Here is a 12,614-nt window from a genome sequence, read left to right as displayed (position 1 = left end):
GGGTCACCAATAATTTCCAGACAGTATATTCTTGGTAACCACTCCATTTCAATTTCACAGTCATTCACCTGGTTTTGATTTTCTTTGTTTTATTTAGCTTAGAGTTATGAAGCCTTCAGCACGTTTGCCATGGGTTTAGGAAAGGCATGGGTCTTGTAGTATAAACTCAGACTTTGTTCAATGCAATACAGGGGGACAATCCCATGCACACCTTGGGTCCTTCAGCTTATGCTATCCACCAAAATGTATCTAACAGGGGCATGGGCCAATGTGAGCTTTAGTTCAATAAAACTTTGCTACAAAATCCCTTCAGTCTCTGTAAATGATACAATTTAAGGTTACACCTGACCTGCTTATAGGTGTACAGGAGCTCTCTGCAATGGGATGTACTGAGAAATCCCATACGCGTCTAAAGCTAAAGGCAAAAAGAAGCTAAGAGGTTGGAGAGTTATTTAGACCATGCGGTTTATCATCCTTAAGCTCCTGAAAAGTGCTGCCAGTTCTTCAGGCCAGATGTTTTCATAACGGGTCATGGATGTTTTGATGTTATCAAAGACCCAATTGGGAATACCTAGAAGCAATGTGCCTGCCAGGAGGCAGTATGCGTCCACCTCTCCACAAACAAGGTTTCCTGGGGTATACAAAGGCATCTAAAACAGCATGCGGCTTTTGAAAATGGAACAATGTGACTACATGGGGTCATGGCACTAATTTCACTGTACTAATTTCTCTGGCACTAAAAGGACAGAATAATGCCAACTAAGCCACTGTGATGACTTTGCAGGACCCGCTCATTACAAAATGGTTCTTCCTCAAGCACCAGACACCCAAAACAGGAGAGCAAAACCTCCAGGATCCATGTAGATCAAAAGACAGTTACTTTCCCCAACAAGAAGAGTAGAGAAGAGAATGAAAGCCATACCTCCAAACAGAGACATAAATGATAATCAACAGCAAAAGTGTCAGTGAAGATACTCCACAGCCTACAATTAACGTGACAGAAGGGACCAGCACCTTTTCCATGTTCTGAAAGAGAGAAAGTAAGACATTAAAAAAAATTAAAAAAATTTAAAAAGAAGATGCTCAGCAAATGCTACAAGCTCAATTTCATGGCAAGCACTTTCATCCTAATTGCCTGTGTATCAACTCACCTGACCTTCACATCACACCACGCAGGCAAATAAAGAGGAAAGACCAGGATCTGTTTCTGGTTGACCCAGCCTTTTTTGGACCTGATTCTGCTCCCACACACGCCAGTGTTGAGTCTGAGTAACAACTCTTATATCCATAGAGAGGCAGGTGTGTAAAGGGCATGGGCTGCAAGAGGAGGATCAGGCCCTTCACATCCAGTGTGAAACTGAAGATAATTAACGAGGCAATAGCAGGAGTCAGTGCCTACACTAGAACAATTACAAACAAGATCTTCTGGGAATGGCGGTGATGAAGGTAGGAGGATGAAAAGAAGGTGAAAATTTTCCACCAGCTACAAATATCCATCTGGAAAAGTAGGAGATGAAGCAAGCAAAATAAAAAGAAGATACATATCCTCCTCAGGGACCCAGCATCCAGTCTTACCTTCCATCACTTCACTACTTTTACACTAATACACAAGGTATTTCTTCCTAAGCAGGGGTTGCTTACAGGAAGTGCTGGTGTGGCATGGTTCTCCTTTCCTGGCTGAACACAAAATTCTGCTGATCATCAGCTCTTGCAACGCCAAGAACAAACACACATGCTATAACCTCTCCTAATCTAGTTCTCTGCATCACTGGGAGTAACTGTGTAACTATCCAATATCTGCCACCCTAATATCACTAAACTCCCCTTGTTCTTATCTCAGAGTGAGGATCTGGATCCCACTTGGTTTTCTCTGCTGCAGGATTTTTTTCCGGCATGTTTCTCATTTCCACATCAGCAATCTCTGCTGGTGTGAAAGCAGAGAAGCAGAGACCCACTGTGCAGCAGACACATGAGAACCCTCTATTTAGAGTGATTAGGCAGCATGCAGAGGTGTGGGAGCGCAGTCAAGGTTGTCATTAAATTGGCACAGTACCAACACCTATCTCTACAGTCATGGAGATGAGATGTTTCTGACATAGCAAGGGCTTAGCATAGGAAAAAAAAAATGCAATTATGCATGAATTTGGGAATGGAACAGGCAGTCCTCTAAGGACTTGTCTACACCATTTTGTTGGCAGACATGAGGCTGCTCAACTTGAAACTCCAATCAGCGGGACACCACGAAGCTGAGGCTACTGCGGCTCTGTTCCAGGCTACTGAGCCTTCTGCAAAGCTAAACATATTAGGCAAAGCTCGGTGCTATGCTTATATGGAGTCTGGCCAGCTCAACACATGGGAAGAGCAAGCATGTGTCCATTGGCTCAAGGCCAACAGTCAGTGCAGGTTTACTCCACAGAGCCCTCCACAAAGAAGAGACAAACAACCCAAATATATAGGGATCTGAGCTGAATTGTCCCTGCAGTCTGAAGGGCCTGGGAAGATCTTCCTTACTTGCATATTTTGACCAAGGCCACCTGTCACATTTTGAATCTCATTGTGGGGAATTAATAAGGAACAAACCTTTCACCATATTGCTGCAGTGAACCCCACAGGAGCTATTGGGAAGGCTGGCACAAGAGCTTAAGGGATCTGAGACAAAATTTAGTGACACATTCAAAGGCTTGAATGCCCAACAGGCATATATACCCAAAGGAGTACAGGCTGATTGAGGGATCTTTACTGGATGCAGACCAGCTATGGACTGTAAGCCAAAATGCATTGCAGTGTGGTGCTACCTCTCTGTAATGTCCTATCCCTACAGACCATATTATCTCTGACACATCACCACCCCAGCACACCTGTACAGCTTCCTTAAGTTTGCTCTGTGAAACAGGAGGCTCAGGACTCTCCAAAACTACACCACAGATACCTACGAAGGGTTTGGATGCCAATCCTAATTCAACTTGATGAAATTATGCAACTGGATTTCTGGCAACATCTTAGTCCTTTGAACCAGCAGCAATTGTGCAGAAATTGCATGAATAACATGGTGCTCAGCCTCACCAATCCATCCAGCAAGGTCCTGCATCTCCCACCACCTAGATTCTTCCTCTAAACTTCTACGGAGACTTGAATCACTGTGATTTTTAACATCAACTGATGTGACTGTATTCCCATCCTGAGAATTTACTCCTGCCAAATATTTGTGGAAGGTTAGAAGCAGTTTTTTTGGGAACTAGGTAAACAGAAAGACATTTCAATGAAAATATCAACATTTTGATTCATCTTCCATCAAACAAAATTGAAATTGGACATCTTCCAGGCACCCTGAGCACTGAAATATCGTATCCTGCCTCTTACAAATTGAAATGTAGAAAGGACTTTCTCCTGGGAACAGAAGCCTCTGATTTAATCAGGCACCGGGGTAGGGTATGGGACAGAGAGATGCAATCTCCAGTATGAAGGCACAGCTTCTTCCTTTGCCAACTGTGCTTTATTTCCCCCCCCTGCAGAACCCAGGTGGGAAACAGTCCTTCCCCACCTCAGAGATGCATGGTTGTGATAAATGCACCGCAAAGCACAAACTCCTCAGACGTTAATTGCTTTTTGCTCCCTTGCTCCAAGCTCACTCCTAACCCTTTTTCTCTCCCTGCTCCCCCCTTACGGCAATATGAGTTCACATCGCACAAATGGTGGCCTGGGATGAGCATCGATTGTGACATTTGATTTAAGTAGGTCTCATTTCACTGACTTTTCATGGGTAACTGGATAAAAGTGGGGGAGGAGCTCCATTAAAGCAAAAAAAGCCCAACATATAAATCATTCCTAAACCATCCAAAAGCAAGTGAAGAAACGGAGTTTGTATCTTAAGAGATGAGCAGACTACATCCCTATATCTCCAACACAGTCACCCTATGTCGCCTCCCTTCCACGTCCTTTCTGACATCCCTCCACCCCCAATAGCCTCAGGTTCTTTCACCCCCTTCCCTATCCTCTTCTCCACATCACCCATAACTCTCTCCTAGATCCTCCATCAGCTAAGTAAGAGATTGCATGTACTGGACCATTCCTATGTCAGATGTTTCCTCATTGGCAAGGCATTACACAGATGATGACCAGCCAAGCGGAAGCCAGACTTGTGGGTAATAGCTGGTGTCTCTCTGCAGCCCTTCCCACAGAAAAGACTCTGATCTGCACCTCCTTCTTTAGCCTTCAGCCAAACTTCCACAAAACCCATGCCCACGGGAAGGACTTGTGATGAAGTTCATTCCTTCTCCCTGCAAAGAAGGGATGGTTTGTCCAGCCCTGATGGGATTTCTGTTGGCATCACGAGGGTGGATAACCATAAAAAACACTGGCTGCAATAAGAACAGAAGCTCACTCCTTTGGGAATAATAAATCCTAAAGGCTTAGGCCCATGTAGTTTAGGATTCTGCTTTCTTTCTTCATTATTAAGGTTTCTCCATCTTCCCCATCTTCCTTTCCCCCTCCCCCACTTCTTCCCTTTGGCAAATGAAGCATTGTTTGTTTTATTTCTTCTGACTAATTAAACCCCCTGACAGAAGGTGGTCGTATGCTGTAGGATCTGAGCCTTGCAAGGGAAATTTCCTTGGAGGAGGATGAGGGGGAAAAGTAAGGTTGGTTTAAAAGGTAATAATGCTACCAACAGAAAAAACAGCAAGGCATTCTCCAGGTAAGAGAAAGAACAGTCCTAGGGAAGTTTCCCAGCACCACAGCTGAGGAGCAAACTGGTTGTCTGCAAAAGACAGGCCAGGAACAGGGTCTCCAAGTGCTTGGATTTGAGATGGTCCCAGGCAGCCCAGATGCTGCCCTGCCCCTCACCACCTCCCTGTGCCATCCAGAACCACCCTGAAACACAGATGAATCCATGCCCAGTTGGAGCTGTACAGAAATTTTTTGCCTGGGCCAAGCAGGAACAAAGCAGGTTGTTACAAGTTGCAAGTCCTGCAATTCTGTCACCAAGCTTGACAAGGGACGAGGGAAGCAATCAATGACATCAGCTGGGATGGAAATAACGAGTGTCACTGCCCGGGGCTGCTTGCTGTTCTACCACCTCATCACTCTGCCTGGCAGGATGCTCCTCCTTTTCTTTACAATTTCACTTTGCTTCCTTCTTCTTCTCTTCTATTTCCTTCTTTTCCTTTCCCCCTCATATTTTTCTCTCCTTTGTCTTTTTTCGCCTCTTCCTTTGGCCATTTTACGTGACATATTCTGCCTTTTCTTCTTGCTCTTAATGCATCTCTATGACTCTCCTATCTTTACATTTTCTGCATTTCTCTTTCCTTCTTTTGCTTTCTGCACAACACTGTAAAAAGTGACTTCATTCAAGTTGTGCTTGTTCCACTACCCTGTTCTGGCTCCAGAGTCAAACAGGCTCCAATTAGAACACAGTCAAAAAAGGTATTTCTTAATGCCATGCAGTTTGCCTGAGACCTTACAAGCAAGATGTTCTTTCAGCTTTTTCCATCTTTGATATCGAGAAAGGCTGAACAAAGTCTTTATACGTACGACATCATACTAATAAAGCCATTGAAACATTAAACCATTGATTTTTTTCCCAAATTAAACACAAAGATACAAGTTTGGAACTGGGCGTGCTGGGCTTTGTCTGTTTTTAGAAATGTGTTTGCTGTTCAGAATGGTTGCCTTGAGCCTGACTTCCTGCATATTTGAAATTAAAGACTCATAAAGTTAGAGAATTACAGAAGTATTGGTTGCAAGGGACATTTAGAGTTTTCTAATCTAATTTACTGCTTGGAGTAGGACGATCACCAACATCAGGTGAGGTTGGCCATGGTTTTGTCTACATGAGTCTTGGAAATTCTTAAAGCTGGAGAGCTGCCATCCTTCTGGTGACCATCCCAGGGCCACACCGCTCTCCTAGTGATAGCGTTTTTCCTAAGGTCACACATGAACCTCCCAAGCTACAGTTTGTAGCTTTTCCCCTTGTTAAATCATCAGGCACAAGCAAAAGGGTTTTTGTTTTCTAATTTTTCTAATTGAACCTCTGATACCTGTAGGTTGTGATTAGATTGCCCCTTACATTTGTCTTTGCAAGATCAAACAAGTCCTCACACGTCATGAGCTCAAAGCAATGAGACTCCACTTTTCTGACAAAGAACTGGACTGGGTCGGTGTGATTTACTCCAAGAATTGTTCAGGAACCATTTTACTGTGCCACTGGCCTAAAGGTTTTTCACAATTCTTGAGGAGTTTTTTAAGCCATATTGTATTGATTTTGTTGCTCATTGGACAACTCTTGTCACAGCAGAGAGCTGGTTGTAAAAATTGCTGGAAAATCATGCTTTTAGCAGTACTCACAAAAGTGATCAGCTTTCTAAACAAAGGGGTGTGTGTCAGTGCAGTAAGAAAACAACTGAGAAGGGCTGAAGAGGTGAACGTGCTCTTGTCATCTGCCAAAAAATCCTGAATTTATTTTTTTTTTTAAATTCCCTTTTGGTTAGACTCTATATACTGCAGTGGTATGGTAAAGCACCAGCCATGTACTCTACCCCAATAGAACTACTGGATAAAAGGAGAGCAGCCGCCCCAGAGGACAGCAATTGGCAGCAATATACGGTATCTTTTAGGGACTTTGATAATAAGTGATGCTATGATACCTTCACTGGGGTGAGAACCAGGCTCTTGACACAACTCAGCTGACAAAGGTGTAGCTTTTACGATGGAGCTTCTCAAGAGAAGGCTCAGTTTTCACCTCCCGGCAGACATATTTCTTGCACTCATTGCAAGACAGGGGAGAGAGGAAGATCAGGACACAGGCTCTTCTTAGTGGACCTCAAAATATGGGCAGTAGCAGGGATTTAGTGAAGGCAGGATTGGGCCACAGCTGACAGGAGCCTTTTTTGTTGGTCAGCATTATCAGAGGGAGTACAGGGTTCACTGAACTCAAAGCAGAGTAACAGTGAGAAGACACCAAACCATTTTTTCATACAATCATAGAATGATTTGAGTTGGAAGGGACCTAAAAGGTCACCTATTCCAACCCCTCATGCCACGGGTAGGGACACCTTCTAGTAGATCAGGTTGCTCAAAACCCTGTTCAACCTGAATAGGAAGACCTCCAGGGATGGGGCATCCATAACTTCTCTGGGCAACCTGTTCCAGTGTCTGTCACTACAGGTCCTGCTGTCATGGTTTAACCCAACTGGGCAGCTAAAAGTACCACACAGCTGCTGGCAGGATGGGGGGAGAAACAGAAGGGTGAAAGTGCAAAAACTCATGGGTTGAGATAACGACAGTTTAATAATTAAAAAAAATAAAAACAAAATGGGGGTGGGGGGGGAACTAATAAAGAGAGAGGGGAAAGAAACAAAACAGAAGAAAAGCAAGTGATGCAAAAGAAAAAAATTGCTCACCACCAACCAATCGATACCCACCCAGTCCCTGAGCAACAGCAGCCCCCGACAACCTTCACTCCCCAGTTTTATTGCTGATCATGACATCATATGGTCTGTAATATCCCTTTGGTCAGCTGGGGTCAGCTGTCCCGGCTGTGACCCCTCCCAACTTCTTGTGCGCTCCCAGCCCACCCACTGTCAGGGTGGTGTGAGGAGCATAAAAGGCCTTGACTCTGTATAAGCACAGCCCAGTAATAATGAAAACATCCCTGTATTATCAACACTGTTTTCATCCCAAATCAAAAACATAGCCTCATACTGTCTACTATGAAGAAAATCGTCCCTATCCTGAACAAAACCTGGCAAAAAGTCTTACTCTGTGTTTCTTATAGCACTTTATACACTGAAAGGCCACAATAAGGTCTCCCCAGAGACTTCTCCATCTTCTCATCTCTGAGGAGGGCTTTGAGATCCCTGCATCAAGACCACTTAGTGGTATCCTTAATAAATAATGTTTTCACAACTTCTTTCTGGAACAACCTGACATCCTCCCCAGTTCAGCCCATCTCATTGCAAAACAGATCCAGAGAATTACTACCTCTTTTTGCTTCCTTCATATCATAACTACAGGCTTCTCATGTCAAAGCTAATAGTCACCCATTATCGGGAACGCATTTGTGGAGCTGAGGGCCCATTTTATGTAATTTGGCCAGTCTAACAGGCAATTCCATGTAATTACAGTACGCAAAAATCACCCAGAGAGACATCTTAACGTGCTACTATTTATTAATGATTGCTAACTCTTCACTCAATATTGAGTCTGCTCTCAAGATACAACGTGGCAATCTGCGTTTAGTAAACAGCCTTGATGAAGCTCTCACGGCAGAGGAGTGGTCAGACGGCCTCTTGTTAATAGGAACTGTCAGGATAATTTCCTTCAGGCTGGCAGGGAATTACAGGAGTTAACAGTACGCTTTATCTACCTGCCAGTTATCAACGCCACGGTCAGCTTGTTCAGCCACTGTTCAAACTACCAAACTGCACTCTCAATGCCTCAATTTCCAGTCTTGATATCAAGGAGGGCTGGATCAAGCTCATATTAACTCTAAGGACCACACTCCTCCTGCTTAGCCAGCTGTTCCCAAACTTATTCACTACCATTATTTAAGATACACTATGCTTTATTCCCTCACAGCCCCTCTCCTGTTGCACTTCGTTTGGCCAAACTACTGAAATCACGGTTCAATGGGGCTCTGATGGGTAGCCACAAGCCACTTTGCATCCCTCTGTCACCTGCGGTTTGGGAACCAGCAAGGGCACCGCAAGCGAGGACCGTGGGGGTCTATTCCCATCTTGTCTGCAGATCAACTGTGTATACGTGGCTCCATCATTTAAGCCAATCTTTTCAGAGTCTTCTCAACCGATCTGCTTTAGATTGCAAACACTGGCCTTAACTTCTCAGGGGCCTATTTTGACCCTCTGGAAATGGAAAAGAATAATACTGCTCTCCATCTCTCTTCCAAAGCTTAATTCAGCTTAGATTTCTGATATGCGTAAATGCCTTAGGAGGTTCTTAGGGCTAGGTCAGGACAATTAAGCGCCAGCATCTCATTCTCTGCTGTGCAATTTTAACATGGGGAGGTATGAAGGAGAGAGAGGAGAGAGCTTTTTGCTTAACTGTTTGTGAGCTGGACAGATGAAGTGTCGATTTGCTTTTTGTGCATATGGTAAGACTTGCTCTATTCCAGTCTTTCCCTTTAAAGCATGTTGAAGAGAAAATAGAACCGTTTTCCACAATAAAGCTGGTAATAATCAAAAGGGCTTATTCCTCTATGGGTACGCACTCTTTCCCTCTGAGAGAATAGAGGCAGAAGTGAACTTTAATCAGAGTGTGCAGTACCACTGTCAGAGTGTATTATGCCAGTACATAGCTGCGGTAACCAGCACACCTCTGTCTCTGTCAGTCCTACAAAATAAAATGGCCCAGGACCCACTCCATTGCCCTGTGATGAAGTGATACAGTATAGATAACATTCATACAAACTCACCACTCAGAACGGAGGGGTCTTGTCCATACTGCCTAGTGGAACATTCATGCACTATGCCACCCCCATGTCCACGTCTGGACATCACTAGTTGGCACAAGCCAAGACACATCCAGGGAGCATTATAACCATTAAACAGTAGGGACAATTACAGGACAGTGATAGAGCCTTTGCTGTGGAATTAATCATTAATAATATTATTATTATTACTATTACTAGCATTATTTTATGGTATGTACATATGCTCTAACTACATTAAAAAATGAGCCTTCTTTACTGCTCCTTTCTGCTTGTGATTGTCCCTTTCCTGTACTATGTAAAGGACAATCAGTTCAAAGTCCATAACTGATTTGCAAGTTGGTACTTGCGTTACCCATCTTGCCCTGGTTTCACAACTGTGCCCTCATCTCTAGTAACTTCCCAGCAGCAGTGCTGAGCACCTTGCAGGGAAATGTGGTAAGATTTACACACAAGTAAAATAAAATGACTCCATGGCAGACTGGGAATGGAAAATGAGGGTGGAATCCAGACTGTGTTTATCCTGATTTAAGCAGTGTTTTGGTTCCATGCCAGGAGACAACATTTCACCAAATTATTCCAAAACAGCCCGCTGTTTGTTTTGCCTTATCAGTGTCATGCTGATGAGTGATGCCAGACCGGCAGCTCTCCCCACAGCATGGGCAACATTTGCGTCCCCTGTCCCTGCACATCCTGCCCTTTGGAGAGACGCAACTGAGGAGTGGGGGAACACCTGTGACCATGGTGTCTGGAGGAAGACTTCTGACAAAGATGCTCATATCACCCTGCTACCTACCATGATGGAGAACAAACACCTGTCTTCCCTTTCTCCTTCTAATACTCTTGCCTGCTGAACACCAGTACTTGAGAAAAAGCTTCATACAAAGTACAAGGCATGAACACTTATGCAAAGACTGCACAAGCCATTCCTAAAACACCTCTTAAACCCTGCCTTCATTAAGTTCCTTTGCTGATGTGATTCCTCTTCTGTAAGATCCAGGCAGTGCCTCCCACATCTCACTGTTCACCCACTGAAGATCCCTGCACTGCCAATGGCTCCTGACCTAAGCTTGGATTGAACCAACAGCCTTGAAGTAAAAGATGTCTCGAGCTCATTTATCAGTCCTCAGAGGCTTTCAGGGGCTCACTGGCTAGAGCTCCCTTCTGAAAAGGAGATGATGGGATTTCAGTCATTTAGCAGATGATCGCTAAGCTGTTATAGAATCATAATGACAGCTTTATTCCCATTGCGATCTGAAAAGCCCATGGGATCCAGCATGTTTCCACCCACTCAGTACAATACACAGCCGGTTACTGGGTAGTCAGTGGTGCTAATCCCCTCTACATGGAACAGTGATCTCAAAGCAGCACTCAAGGAATGAGCTTCTGGCACTGATGCCCATCTCATTCACAGTTGAGAGATTGGGAAGTAAAGCTGTAACAGTCCCTGGATTTACAACTATACCAAGTTGATATAAACAAGATCAAAACTCGCCCTGGTAGCAGGATATTCCCCATCTGGGGAATGGCTGACATGATCGCCATATTTAAAAGTGCAAAAAGAACAATTTTTCATGAAAAACTAAAGCTTTGTCTTGCTTGTGGGAAAACAGTCATTTTGCTTTCACAGATTTATTGAATATATTCTGTATATCCTTTTGGTTAGTAGGGCAGGTAGCTAGTGAGTACTCCGGCTGCAGACTTAGATTTGACTGATTTTATCACACACAGCATAATCCCTGTTTCTTGATTAGACAGTCCTAACATTTAGAGGAAATTTTCAAGCTCAAATATTCATAATCACAGGTCTGACATTTGTTTTCTATACATACTGCCCATTTTTACCTAAAAAGTGCCATTACTGCCAAAATCTTGCCACTACATTTGTCCACTCAGCTATTCATAGATAGCAAAATGAAGGACACCAACCTTTCAGAAACTGATTCAATTTTGTTTTAAATGAGTAGATATTTGTTGTAAAAAAAATAGTAATGACTTAATTTCCATGTCTCTTTTCATGGTAATTCAAGGGCAACCTTAGCCTTTAGGCAGGGTACAACAGGGCTCAGCGGTGAAGCAGCTTGCCAAAATTACCTAAAAAGGGCTTTTCTAGACCAAAGTACTATGGAGATGGGTGCAGAACTATATAAGAAAGACAGGCAATGCTCAACAATTCGACTGACTCTTTAAACACAAAGTGCTTAGTCCTTGAAGTGCTTTGAAAAGGAAGATAATCTCATTTAGCACTAATGCGCTGACTCCCACCCCTGATGAGCCCATGAAACCCAGCCTCCATCACCCACTTGTTACCATTTTCAAATGAGCACCTTTGTGATGTCTCCCACGCTGTGCTCTGCCTTGGGAGAAGCTCCCCAAAAAACACCTAGAAAGCTACCCAGTGCTCTTGCTTCAAACCTCCTCTGTAAAACCCTGCTTGGTGCAATGCCTACAAAACAATCCTGACAACGGCAGATGTGCCACGACTTACTGCAGATCGCGATGACTAATGTCCTTGTGCTGTTTACATGTGCCCCCACGCCCGCCTGTATCTAAGCATCCTTGTATTTCAGCTGGAAATTTCAGCTGCATTTCACCTATTTTGGGTCAGTGTGGCTTTGTGGCTCCTTCAGCGCTGAGCAGCTTGAAGTTTTGCTCCACAGCTAAGCCCTCCCAGGTGATGTGGTGGTCCAAATAACACATGGTAAATATAAACTAACAGTGCATCAACAGCTACGTCTGTATACAGAACACAGGTAAGGTGGTGTCTCCAATCATTGAAAAGCCTTGTGATTTTTCCAAATACGTGCCCTAAGCCTCCAGGGTTTCTCCATCTGCCTCCACCCCCTTCCTCCACCTCCCAGCAGCAAGCCACACCTCTGCCACATTTCTCTCTGACACAGCAAGGAGCAGACACAAAGGCGATCTACGTTACAGAATTAGAATCATAAAATCATAGAATCATAGAATGGTTAGATTTGGAATGAACCTTAAAGATCATCTAGTTCCAACCCCTTGCCATGGGCAGGGACACCTCCCACTAGACCAGGTTGCTCAAAGACACATCTAACCTGGCCATGAACACTTCCAGTGATGGAACATCCACAACTTTTATTACAGGCAAGAGGGTGGGAAAAGACCTGACAAGCTCAGCTCACCCTTTCGCCTGCCTCAA

The 12,614-nt window shown here is 44.0% G+C and overlaps 1 protein-coding gene across 14 annotated transcripts in view; it reads right to left on the bottom strand.

Annotated features, from left to right (window-relative positions):
- Window positions 1–12,614, bottom strand: part of ADGRB1 (adhesion G protein-coupled receptor B1) — a 293,273-nt gene that overhangs the window by 71,646 nt on the left and 209,013 nt on the right. For all 14 annotated transcript variants that reach the window (XM_063327633.1, XM_063327630.1, XM_063327629.1 and 11 more), the window contains one exon: window positions 923–1,026. In XM_063327633.1, the coding sequence (XP_063183703.1) occupies window positions 923–1,026 (104 nt within the window). The remainder of the gene's footprint in view (window positions 1–922; window positions 1,027–12,614) is intronic.

The sequence above is a fragment of the Chroicocephalus ridibundus genome, chromosome 2 (assembly GCF_963924245.1).
Source record: "Chroicocephalus ridibundus chromosome 2, bChrRid1.1, whole genome shotgun sequence".
Taxonomy (NCBI): Eukaryota; Metazoa; Chordata; class Aves; order Charadriiformes; family Laridae; genus Chroicocephalus; species Chroicocephalus ridibundus.
The sequence above is the reverse complement of the archived record's forward strand: the minus strand, read 5'-3'. Positions and strand labels throughout refer to the sequence as shown.